General features: G+C 38.1%; 1 protein-coding gene across 2 annotated transcripts in view; it reads right to left on the minus strand.

Moving 5' to 3' along the window:
• The window catches only part of Reln (reelin), a 461,223-nt gene that overhangs the window by 135,573 nt on the left and 311,896 nt on the right, over positions 1 to 13,754 (minus strand). For both annotated transcript variants that reach the window (XM_076566340.1, XM_076566339.1), the window contains exons 16-19: positions 13,300 to 13,409; positions 9,895 to 9,961; positions 5,098 to 5,331; positions 4,326 to 4,487 (exon numbers count right to left, since the gene is read on the minus strand). In XM_076566340.1, the coding sequence (XP_076422455.1) occupies positions 4,326 to 4,487; positions 5,098 to 5,331; positions 9,895 to 9,961; positions 13,300 to 13,409 (573 nt within the window). The remainder of the gene's footprint in view (positions 1 to 4,325; positions 4,488 to 5,097; positions 5,332 to 9,894; positions 9,962 to 13,299; positions 13,410 to 13,754) is intronic.

Genomic DNA, 13,754 nt, shown 5'->3' on the forward strand with positions numbered 1-13,754 from the left:
AGGCAGACGGGAGCATGGTGCTCTCTTGGTCCCCTGAGTTTACCATTGTGAACATAGGTCAGTTGCTGTGCCCCAACATCATAACAACAAACCTGTATTTGACAAGTGGTGAAAATTAAGAATAATATCTAATCTCAAGGAGCAATTATTGTAACAGCAGCAGAAACCACACTTTAATTGCCTCTGCAATGACATTGGTTTGAAAGCTCCATAAATCACAGGACCATGCTGCTCACACCCACACACCGGTGAGATGGGAAAGGAGCAGCAAAGGGAACATTTGTCTCCATCGACGCAGTTAAACTCCAGGAGAGATGCTTGCAGTTACCGCATGCTGGAGGGTCTGAGGAGGCTTCTTTTCAGTGAGTGAAGAAAAAGAAAAACTTCACTCACTTTTAGGCCAAGTGACTATATAGATAACTTGAAGTATTTAAAATTTCTTTGTCCAAGGCTAGCTTTACTGAGAAATGAGATTGTTTCTCATTTTTTTCATGCAAAAAATGTTAAAATTATAGCTTGGAAATGTGGTTTATCTACTGAAAATTAGTATCTATTTTCCCTTAACAGCTTGTATAGAAATATATGGGGAGAAGAATATGAGTGCCACCACTGGTTATATAAACAGTCACAGTTGGGTGGGGTTTTCTAAAACATGAGAAAACACATTTAAAAAAATGGAAAATCAATATAGAAACACAGAAGAATAAATTTATAAAACTTAAACTAGAAAGACATATCTAAATACATTTATGGTTTTAAAAGTTTTTATAATCTGATAACCTTCTTATTAATAGAACTAATTAGATGACAGTTAATATAAGTAAATAGCTAAGTTAAGCATTTTTGATAGTTTTCACTTTTATTTTTCTAATAGTATTTATTATACAGGCACAAATATTTATTCATAATATGCGTAATGAAACTAAATAATTGAAATATATTTCAACTGGTTGAAATAATGCAAATATCAGGCATTGACTTAATTTATTTTGATTAGCATCATATTATTAGAAAATTATAATTTCTTTCTATTTTAATAATTTAAAATGCAGTCAAGCTCTCTGATGAACAGAAATGAGTTTAAAAAAATAGCTAAAAATAGAATATTTTATGTATATGCACATAACAGTAATCAAAGAGGTCAATATTTTCCTAACTGAGGAGCTACAATTCTTGGTCTGTAGTTAGACTCTTGGGTCAGCGTCCTGTGCTGTCAGCTAATGGCTGATGACTCTGTAACCAGAGGGAAAGCTGCTTTATGTGCCTTATGTGTCTCAACATCTGCGCATGTGACTTTAGGACTGAAACATCATGGCCAGGGCTAGAAACCTTTTTGTCCATCCTTCATCCACATGTCAGTATGTAAAGCAGTCGCTGACACATGGTGACAGTGCATGTCCCCAGTGAGTACTGACAGAGGGAGGGAGAAGGAGGCCAAGCAGCCCTTTTGGGGTTAGGCAGAAGCTAAATGGCTGGAAGACCTGGAAACCTTGGTTCTTGATCCTTGGTCTTCTACTTCACATCACATCTGCCAAGAAGGTGGGGGATTTTAATGACGTCATGGCTCTTTACATATTAGAGCAGCTGGTTGGAATAGCTATGGAAACTTGGATTAAAATATTACTCAGTGAGAATACAGAGACTTAAGTTAAACTTTTGCTTCAATTGCTCATCTGTGGGTGGTGGTGTATCATTTTTCTTTCTTTTTGGCCTGTGTGTGTGTTTGTATATGTGCGCAGATGAATGCACAGGCATGTAGAAGCCAGAAGTTCACGTTGGGTGACCTGCTTGATTGATCAGTTCTCATTGTATTTGTTGAGGCAGTCTCTAGCTGAACCTGGAGTTGAGTTCTGCTGGTCTTGCTAGCCAGCATGACTCAGATAATCCAAGCTTTGCCTTGCAAGCACTGGAGCTGCACTCACCTGCCATACTTGACCAGCCTTGATGTGGGTTCTGGGGAGTCAACCTTGTATCCACTGAGCCACCTCCCCCAGGCTTCATGAATTTGTTTTTTGAGACAAGGTTTCTCTGTGTAGTTTTGGCTATCCTCTGTAGACCAGGCTGACCCTAAGCTCAGAGGTCTGCCTGACTCTGCCTCCCAAGAGCTAGGATTAAAGGTATGTACTATCACTGCCTGGCCATGAAATTATTTTTTTAAAGTCTGATAATTATATATTATAATTATATATTACAGAATTGGGTAACTCGAAATAAGGAATCAAGCTCAATAAATAATCAAGCATAAAAATTGACTAAGATTTGATTTTTTAAGTAATCATAGAATATACAAACACTTATAAGTAAGAAAAAAGGTGAAACAAAATTAGGGTTTAACAGAATTATAATATTTTACACTAATAAAAGTACCAATTAGTTCACAAGATTTTATTTCATATTAGACATATTATGAGCTTTCAGATTTTATACATAAACAGATAGTTCCTTTATTTTTGAATGAATCACAGACACTCCTTTAGTAATAGTGGTGAGCCAGCTAGAAGCTCAGCATATGGCCCATTTTCATTTCTGAACAACTATGATGTTAAGAGATAATATAGAATGCAAAGCACCTTACAGGAAGCAATTTATACTGAATAAAATAGACTAAATGGCTAAAGGCATCAAGATATATTTAATTTTATGAAAAATTTTCATGGTTTGTATTATTTATTATGAAGAATATAATTTAGCACCTGGAATATATCAAATTCCATTTCTGCCATGTCAGCTTTTATTAATATTTGTGAGGGAGAGAGAGAGGGAAAGGAGTCTTGTGGTTAGATGTTCGTATGTAGAAAACGAGTGTTTTGCTGGCACTGCCACATTCTTCTGAAAAAGAAAACCTTTCGTCTCATCTCAATTTCTCAGACTATACACATTCCTAATACTGAAGAACCGCCTTGATTCTGTTTAGAAGAAGAATGTTGCTGCCAATTGGTGGGCAAATTAAACACACCTTTGCAATAGCACATTGAATATGTCATTATTTTTCATATCAACAAAGATGAATGAAATTTCATTATATAGATGATTATTGAATTTTGAAGCTGTCCATCCTTTTCAGAAAAAAGCTGGGCATTAGGTCAAGTTCACTTAGGATGATGTTTTCTTCATGATTTTATCATGGTTCTTATTTAATTGACTGGTTCATATTAACTATGGAGAGTCCCTGGGACATTTCCATAGGACTTGTGTATCTCTGAGGGATGAAGAGACTTTAGCTGTACATTTTTACATGTATGAAGAAAGTATCCAACACAGCTGGGACATTTAAAATTTGTCAAAGTGTGTAACATTTCAGTTACAAACAGTGATTGATTGTCTCTGTTGCACACTACTTCACTGTATATACAAAGGTGTCATCTTATTTGCAAATGATTAAAATTGGGAGTGGCCCCTGGCAAAATTGTAAAACATGTCGCATGCATTATTGGTCCATGGTGCCAGGGCAAACTCTGAGGACCGAAGCCTGCCTCCTCATATCCCAGGAGAAAGGTACTTCCCAGAAAGGAAGCAGTGTGAGCGCTCTGTCCATGACTGGGTGAGACACAAGGTTCACCTCTGACCTTACTTTGAGGCTTCCCTTCCTTTCCCCTTTTGTTCTTTCTAAAGGATTTTCATGTCGAAGCTCATGTATATTCTAGCAGGGTGGAATGTCTCTGAAACATTTGTGGGTACCATTCTGTCAACACTGAAGGATGGTACCCTTTCAGGTGTATATAGCCATAAAACACACAAAAGCAGAGAAATAAAAGTGGCTGAAGGAAATGATTATATTTATATCATTTACATTGTATTAATTATTATTATTAATTAACAATGTACATGTATTATATACATGCCATTGTCGGGGACTCAGCACATGCCAGAAAAATTGACTTGTGCTCACTACTTAATTTTAGTGTGTGAAAAACTTAAAACACATTGGTTATCAGATTTAATGAATTATCATAATGTTTATGTGTAATTTATTATAACAAAATGTTATCAAATATTAACAGTATTTGTAAATAAGCATCATATAAAAATTATTTTTAATAGCTTATATTATAGTTTAGCATAGCACTACTGGTCATATTTCTTTCCTAAACACCAAAGTAGTTTCCTTAGATGCACATTTCAAAATATAAGAACATGTTTCTTTGAAGTATTGAAATCATTGGAACACATAGATTAAAAAATATGGTTTACCAATTGTTCATTATAACAGAAGAATATGCAGTCTTATACAATTTGGCCATCTGCAAAATTGTAAAACTGAATTGTGATTCATCCCAGGAAGGAAATACTACACTACCCATCTTTGTCAATGTATCCTGACATACCTGGGCTCATGATAGCTGAGATATGAATAGTGCTCCAGAAGTTTCCATGTTATCCCATTGTCATAAGAATAATGCAGTAGAACTCCTTCCCCAGGCTGGTCAGGGGCCCTGCACGTGCTCAGAACAGACCTGCTCCCCAGCCGCAGTGTGAACTGGAGAAACCTAGACAGAAGTCATTCATAATTAGTCAGCACATTAACATTCTTATTGATAAACAGGTTTTGTTTTCAAAGAATTTCAAACACATTTAAATGAACTTCTCAAAAGTTGTAGGTTTATAGTCACTGTTTTATAAAATATAAGTGACTATACTGTGAGATGTAAAGATAAGTGAAGAGGTTTGTATGTATTTTATATATACAGCTGTATCCATAAAATAAATCTATGTTCTTGCCTATTTGTATACTATGTACTTGTGTACACACACTTAAAATGCCAATCATTCCTTTTCTGCATTATTTATCAGGCATTGGGGGAAGGGACAATGTAGAGTAAATCTAATCAGCCCCTGCAAGCTGTCAAATAAATAAACTACATGAATAATTAACCAGCCTTTGGCTTAAGAACACAGTTTTGATGTGAACATCTCATATTTTTTAAAAAACTGTCAGTCATTAGTAGCTCAAAGCCACTGGTGAATCTTCTAGTTTACTAAAAACTAGAGCAAATTAATTCTAAATAAACTAAGCATCCTTCTAGCCCATTTAAAGATGAGAAGATAAATCCACCTGGTAAAAGAAAAAAGCACAACTGAAAATCAATTCACACTCACCGAGACTGTGAGCTGTCCAGAAAGGATGTGATTAGCTGCCGCCTCCCATCTTTGTTGAAAACCAGGGCCTTACCACTGGCTAAGACACCACAACCAAAACTGACTTCAGCACCACGGATAGAGTAAAAGTTATGGTAAGAGGAAAGCCTGGAGCTGCCAAAGCTTTCAGAAATAAACATTGGGAATGTCTGGGATGCCATCTCACAAGCTGGGCCAGAAAATCCTGGGTCACACCTGAAAGAAATGAACTGGAGGTGAGTCTCAAGCTATGGGTCCTTTAGAGCCTGTTGAGCTTGACAGTCCATCCTTTGGACGTTCATGAGCTTGTTGGTGTGTCTGGGTGCCAGAGACCAGGGATTGAGTGAACAGTAAACAAGCCTCACTGGTCTTTGGAGAATACTGAATCTGAAAATTTGATAGGGGCCAATTGACTGTACATATTCTAGGAGAATTTAATCTCTGAAGGGCCCTACTGTAACAAGCTACAATTAAAACAATTCAGCATTTACCTCTGACCAATGTTAGCACTTACCTAAAATGAGCCCAAATCTGCACACATTGACAACTTAAAATCCTTGTAAGCACATATGATTTTATTCATAATGCTCATAAACTTTATGAAACAACACAAAACACTTCTTATAAAATATCTAGAATGGGTTTCCTCCAAGACAAAGGTAAATGTAACATTATGAAAGGAATTATTTTACATATTTTGAGGCTTTGAAAACAAGTATTTCCTTAAGCATCTCATACCTAGTCTGGCATTATAAAGGGAAACTGCACACCTCTGACCTAGATTCAAGTCCTCAGTAGAACTGCTGCTTCTCAATGGCTCCCAATTTAGTAGTGGTTCAAGAAAGAGCAACTTGTCTCTCCAATGCCTGACTGCCCAGTGAGAATGAGCTGTGTTTATGCCAGGTGGCCTGCTGGGGGGCACAAAGGTCCTTGCACTCACAGAGAAGCAGCAAGGAAAACCAGGAATGTTAAACACACAGGGGCCTTTTCTCAATGGAGGAGATACAATACCTGTTTTCTTGCCTAGAAGGCTGGGGAGGGGGGTGGATTTTGTTAACGACCTGGAGACCTTCTTGCTATCTGCTCACCCACCTTTTGCTATAGAGGCAGACCTCACCCACATTCCCCAGAATGATTATCCCAGACTCTTGCCCCCTAGACCATTACCCATCCTTAGTGGAGATGTTACACGTACTTTATGGCCTGCTGACCTCTATGTTATAGTCAGAGACCACACTAGATTCTAGGCCTTTTGGCTATAGAACCCACCCTCATGGTCACACATACTTTATACAAGAGTTTCTACATAGTCACACCTTAAGCATTATTGTGCACCTGAAATTGGATTGTTTGTTGCCTGGAAACATTTTTCCAAATTGTACTCTGGTTTAAAGATGCTGACAATGAATTCCCTGGCATTAGACTCCCTGAAGTCTGATCCATGTTGACAAAGTTTATCTGCACCGGGTTTTCATTCTCATCTCTTTACGGGGTTTGCTTCCCTGTGTGACACCTGCAGGGACCCCCTCATCTGCTGTACCCTCTCCATCTTCTAGCAATGAATAAACTTCTTTATTTATCATAGCTGAATTATTATTTGAATGTAGGAAACTTTTTTTATACTCTAGTTAGCTTTAGTATAGTTTTGACTTATAAAATGAAATCAGTGTCTTTGGTGAAGGTGCATTTTTACTAAAGCCTTTAAACTTCCTGACATCTGAAACAACCTTCCCACACAGTAGTGTCCTAATTTGTAGATGTTATGGTTCAACTCAGAGAATGCTCTCTGGCAGTGTTTCTGAAATCAAGGCCTACAATGGCCTTCTACAAGGTCTACGGAATGTGAGATCAAGTGGAAATAAAAAGCCAAATTTGATGTACATTGTATTTTCTGGTGTTGCAAGCATACTATTTTTGTCAGGTAACAAAGAAGCTCGTCCCTAAAATGCCGAGAACTAATACAGCATGAAGTTCAAGGGTTTTCTTGGTAACACAAACAGCTTTAGGGAAAAATGAAGGACAGAAAATGTCTATCTACTGCTCATGTTAATGAGCCTCAGCTTCTACACATGTTATTTCATGGATACATTCATCCTCTGAGTCACCAAGCAATTTCCAAACAGACTAGAAAACATCAGCTAAGTTGGACGCACAAGAAGTGTAAGTGTGATTTACCATGGCAAGCAATTGGAATTGTTTCCCAATAAGTCTAGCAGAGTGCATCTCAGGGTAAATATACCTTTGTGCATCTTAACTATGTTCTCTTCAAACTGGATTGGGACAAAGGGGTGGCCATTTAGATGCAGAGCACATTGGAGTCTCTTCCCATAAAATAGTTCTGAAAGTCTACTTTTAAAAAGATTGTCTAACTGGGACAGAATCCCAACAGAGGCTCCATTTGTGCTTAAAGACAATCAGCAGATTCTTTGCTATCCAACAATCACACTGGCAGCTTAGGAGTGACAGGAACTATCAGACTCCTAACATGACCACTATTGGTTCATCTGCCTACCTCCAAACGTGGCCACATATCCACTCTCTATGTCAGAAAAAACCTCCCACTGTTGAGATACACGGGTAATACTTAAGTGAACCTCAGTTTAGAAATTCAGCCTCAAGGTGAACAAAAGCCAGAAAAAAATGTTGTGGGGAAGAAAATAATGATAATGATGATTAGAGCTAAGTGGGGAAGCCCCCAGTTCAAGATTTGCTTCCAAAGAATATACTGAATATAAATTTCTTTTCTGTGTAATTTTTGTTCCAACTCAATAAACCGTATATTCACAGAAAAAGAGGCAGTAGTTAAATTTAGCCTACCCACTGAAGAACTAAGGTAATCACTATTATATAAAATATCCCCAGAATATGGAGAAAAGCAATTTTCCAATTGTCAAACTACTCAGTAAAACTTTAGAAAGAGAAGATGTTTATTCCTGACAATTTTTGATGTAAAAAAGTTTCTAAAAGCATAGACCTACAATTTAAATTTCTCTTGTGTTAATTTTATGTGAAATGCATTTAAAAAAAGATGGCCTCATTATAGATAATAGAAAAAAACAGCAATTTGAGGGAAACAGCCGGTGTTTCAAAGAGTTAATGAACAACTCTGGGACAGGAGTTTATCTCAAAAGTCAGGGATGGCTCCCTTGGCAAAGGTGCACTTCACAAGCACAAGAACCTGAGTGTGGTCCCAACAGCCACATGAAAGCTGGGCATCATGGTGCTCACTTTAAATCCTAGTCTTTGGGAGGCAGAGACAGGAGGATCCCTATATACATGGGGCTTGCATGTGTAGCCTAGCTGGGAAGCCTCAAACCCAAGGACAGGGGAGGAAGAGGGAGAGAGACAAACACACACAGACAGACACAGAGTCAGACAGACAAAGACAAACAGAGAGTGAGAGAGAGAGAGAGAGAGAGAGAGAGAGAGAGAGAGAGAGAGAGAGAGAGAGAGAGAGAGAGACCTGGTTTTGAAAATGAAGGTGAATGGTCCCTAAGGAATGACACCCCAATATGTCCTCTGACTTCTACACACATGCGTGCAAACATACACAGAGTTGAAAACTCACACACCTCTGGGTGCACACAAGACTCTTCCAATAAAAAACATTGGATGTTCATATTTAGTTTTAAAGTATAAATAGAAAATTTTCAATTCCTCACATACTTCACAAAATATTTAATTGTACAGAGTGATCTCTTTGTTAATTGAATCCAATAAAATACAGCCTTAGAAATTAACCTGACACATTAATCCTAGTGTTTACAATTGTCTCATAATTTCTATACATGCAGGTTCAAAGTTCTCTTGTAAATTGTCTATTCATTAATTAGTTACCTAATTAATTATTTTTGAGGTGTTGAGAACTTATCTCTATGACAAAGATGGCCTGTGGCTTCAGGAATTTACAAGAGATCTAGAATTAAATATTAATACAGAAATGACATAATAAATGTGACTATCTGTTCTTGGGATTAATATAACACAACTCACTGGTGGCAACTGGATATTACCCTATTAGTATATTACTTAATACTTCATAGTCAGCACCATTGTTCTATAAAATGCACAGAAAAGCTAACAATCCAGCTGTGAGGGATTTGGATTTGTTACAAATTTACATGAGGGATACTACAGCTTTTACAACTTAGCCCAATATAAATTTATCAACCAATTTTACAAATTTACATAATTTAAATTGTAACTTTAAGTTACATTTAAATCTCATTTTGAGGACTGGGGAGATGGACCAGTGGGTAAGGGGGCTCGTTGTATGAGCATGAGGACCCGAGTCCAGTTGCTGGAGCACATGTAGGAGCCAGGTATGGTCCATGCATGACTACAATCCAGGGGATGTGGAAGGCAGAGGCGGGGCTGGCTGGCTGCTAGCCTGGTCCTAGGTTCAGTGAGAGACCCCATCTCAAAGGAACGAGACAGACAAGACAGTAATAGAATGAGGACACGCTATATCTTCTCCTGTTTTTGCATATACTCCCTTGCTCAACACATGCACATACACCTTATATATACATCATCCTCACATACACATATCACACCACACACACACACACACACACACACACACACACACACACACACACACACACACACACACAGAGTGATTCCACATAGAGTGACCTGATTTTAGTTTTTAAAGAATAACTCAAATTCTAAAAAAGAATATTAAATACACTTAAATGGCTCATGGCCTCAATATATGTATATATACATAATGTGTATATATAAAGGGACAACCAAACATAATTTTTAAATGCTTACTTGCAACCATGTCGAGTGCATTGTCCTCTGCCAGAACAGAATTTGAGACACGATGGACCTATATAAACTATAGGGAGAAAGAAGTCATGTAAAAGGTGTTGACATAATTACCAATATAATTTTAGAAAGCAATGCCCATGAAACACGGCCTGTTGTGTGTGTCTGAGGTGACATGCAGGGAGCCAGGAGGCAGTGTGAGCTTTTAGGCACAATATGCTGGATCTGTTTTAATTTCCATAAATAATTCTTCGAAGATTTTAATGCTTGTACTCACAGGAACAGGGCTGTGTAATTTATATTCCTTACTGCAATGTCTTCTGCCCCAACAATTACAGACAGATTGCTAGTGCTTGTGCTTTGGATGTCCTGTAATGTGTATCTCCTTCGGGGAGAAATAGAAGATCTATTTGATGCATCACAAAGCGGAGAGACCACAACTATAATTTCTATTCTTACCTGAGAGAAAATATACAATATCATGGATGAGCATTATATATTTCTAAATATTAGTTCTTCTTCCCTGGAAATATGGAACAACATTAAGAATCTATTGTTGAGCTGGGTGGTGGTGGGACACGCCTTTAATCTCAGCACTCGGGAGGTAGAGCTAGACAGATCTCTGTGAGTTCAAGGCCAGCCTGGTCTACAGAGTGAGATCCAGGACAGACACCAAGACTACAAGAGAAACCCTGTCTCAAAAAACAAAAACAAAACAGACAAACAAAAAAGAATCTGTTGTTGAGCAAAGCTTTCTCCATAATGTATAGTCTCCCCACTAAATGCTGGATTGACTGACAATGTGATAGTATAGACTCAAAGTCTAATCTTCTGCATAGTGAAAAGGCCTACAAGGTTGTATCTGAGGTAGTAAGACTTTAATACAAATAAAGATATAAGAATTTTATACTAAGCATAATCAATAACCAATAGTATAATGGGAGAAAACCAATTAGGAGCAGAGATGCAGTGGTTGCTAAGGGTTTACAGTACTCAGTTTTAGGCATGAAAAATTATCACATTCTTTTCTGTCCTATAGTCACATCAAAATACTCCAACAATTTACTTTAAAATAAATTTTGCTGTGGCCTCAACTCCCAGGAGCATATAATCCCTGTACCCAATTAGTATGTGCAGAAAAATCTAAGGAGTTGCAATGCAAATATCTCTTGCTGAAGGAAACTGCCTACTTAGAAGTGATTAGATAGCACACTGGTTAAAAGTGTTGGCTGTAGGTATCAGCTAATCATGGGTTTACATTCTAGCTTTGCCCGGAAAACTTTGGGTGAATGATTTATCCTGACTAAGCCTCACTGTCTCCATTCTATAAAGTGGGACGATGACCTTTCTCAGAGAAAAGAGTAGCTGTGCCATGTTCAGGAAGTGTTGCATCATGCGGCTGTAATCACCATAGCCACCACTACTCTCCTGCCCTGTCTTCCAGAAGGCTCCACTATCCACCACGTGCTGAGGGACAGAACAGGCAGTTACTCCGGATGCTGCCTGGGGCCTCAACACCACATCATAGATTGAAAAGCATTCATTGAAACAAAATCATCAATAGCATAAGGCTTTCAAAGACAGTAAAATTACACTCAATTATCATCCTCTCCTGACTTCATTATTTCATCAACATAGTCAGAGAAGTAAAAAAAAGACAAAAACAGCCTACCCTAGGATTTTCCATTTTGTCAATATTTTCAGGATTATTTCTGAAGTGCTCAATGAAATTGTGACATTGTGCTAATGTTTTTCTCCATGTATCTCCCATGACACAATTCTCCACATTTTCTCTAGATTTCCTTGATGTAATTCTAGGGTTTGATAGTTAAATGGGAGAGATGGCAGGGGTGTTCTTTCTGGGAGACATGTGGGTCCTCTTCCTATCCTGTGAACACTCTGGGGCCAGAGCCTGTTCTTGGAGAGGTTCATACAGGACGGAACTGAAGGGAATCTTTCCTCACTGTGCCTCCGCCACACACCATGTGCACTTTCCCATGAGACTCAGACATGGTGCTGGGTGGTCAGCAGTGGTCAGTAAACACTCCCTGACCCAAACCATGCTGGGATTGCTTGTTTTTAGGAAACTGGGGCCACTTGCACATAGGCACACATATGTTTCATTATACTCTTAATTTCCTCATAGTTGCCCTTCACTTTATTACTAGTTTTTCAACTTCTTTTGTGATTATTAAAAGTAATAAAGATTCATTATAGAACTCTTAAATAGAATGACACTAGGAAAAATCTATTCATATCCTAGTGCCCAGTGGGTATGTACCCTGGAGCCCATTAGCAGCTGTGGTAATTAAAATACTATGCAAATATTCTACCAGTGGAGAAACTTTATTTTAACAAATTAAACCTCAGATAGTTTAGTTTATATACTAGGTTTAATATCATGGGCTTATATAGATCACATAGACTTCATGTTGGCATATGGGTAAGCTATCTTGCCTGGGAGTTATCTTCAATTTAAGAACCTTATGCAATTAGTTTTTCAGAGTTTAAATTATTCAAAGAAAGAAAGAAAGAGAAGACAAGTTCATGGAAAATCAGCATTAAACTATGGTTTTATAAAATAGGACAAACCAAGTCAGGGGGTATGTTAAATTGCCTAAGCACTGACATTCTGCCTTCCTTCTATTCTTTTGTGTCTTCCTCTCCAGGTCCCTTCTTCTTCCTTGTAGTATAAACTTTTACTCAAATTTATATGTCCTACAAATCTATCTAGAAGTTAAGACAAAATAAGCAAGCAAACACTATTGGTGTTTAATAACAATGTAAAAGCCATGTAACTTAATGGCTTAAAATATTGCCTCTTAACTGCACACATACATGTACACTGTAGCACAGTGATACTGGCTTTTAAATTGTGTGGAAATGATCGACAGTCCAGTCAACAGTTTTTATGGATATCCAAATATTTCTTTCATGCCATTTTATGAAAACAGGGTAGGTTTCTTGAGTATCTTAGAGACAATGTTCACCTCTCTGTGTAATGTCTGGAACCAGAAGATAAGCGACCCAGATGTTATGGAAGTTATTAAGAAGAATGGGTCTTATTTTAATACATGCAGCATGGTACTTATGCTAATTTTGCATAAAATTCAAGAAAATGTTAGGCTATCCTTTGTCATCAACTGTGAATTTGAATTTTAGGGATTTAAGCATTTTAAAATTACGTATGTTGAAACATTTCAGCATCTAATATTGCTGACTACACAGCCTATTTTTTCTGATTGTGCATCCGCGGGCTTCTAACGGAATGCAAAGGAGGAAGGGAAGAAAGGCTGGTTAATGAATCGCAAGACCATGACTTAGAAATGGGATGTGTGCGCTGACTGACAAAAGCCCAGGAAGAGTCTACATCAATGGCCTGTGATTGTGACAGGCGCAGACACGAACCATTATCAATTGCCCACATGTTCCCAAGGATTACTCCTGTTTGTCTCCAGCGAATCCTGGTGTCTCGGGTGAGTGCCGCGTTGGGGAGGGGAATCGTGACTCGGTTCCACCTGCAAGAAATTGAGCCCAGCATCAGCCTTGCAGCTGTGTTCCCGTCTTCTGAATTAACTTACACGCCTGTGAGTTTCCTGCGTCTGTGCGCATGCACGACGCCACAATTAAGGAAGTGTTTACCCTCACCTGTGCAGTCTGTGTCTTCATTTTGCCGGCCTTGTAAATATTTTACTGTGTAACGAGTGCTTATTCTGTAAGCTGGCAAAGCTTTACAGAGTCGTCTTTAATTTTATACTAGTCCACAAAAGGGTGTGTGGTGGACCTTAAATTACGTGGAAAGTGAAACTGACCACCATTACACATAGCAGAGTAAGATCTGACCCAGGTCTAACTTAAAAAGT

This window comes from Peromyscus maniculatus, chromosome 3 (genome assembly GCF_049852395.1).
Source record: "Peromyscus maniculatus bairdii isolate BWxNUB_F1_BW_parent chromosome 3, HU_Pman_BW_mat_3.1, whole genome shotgun sequence".
Taxonomy (NCBI): Eukaryota; Metazoa; Chordata; class Mammalia; order Rodentia; family Cricetidae; genus Peromyscus; species Peromyscus maniculatus.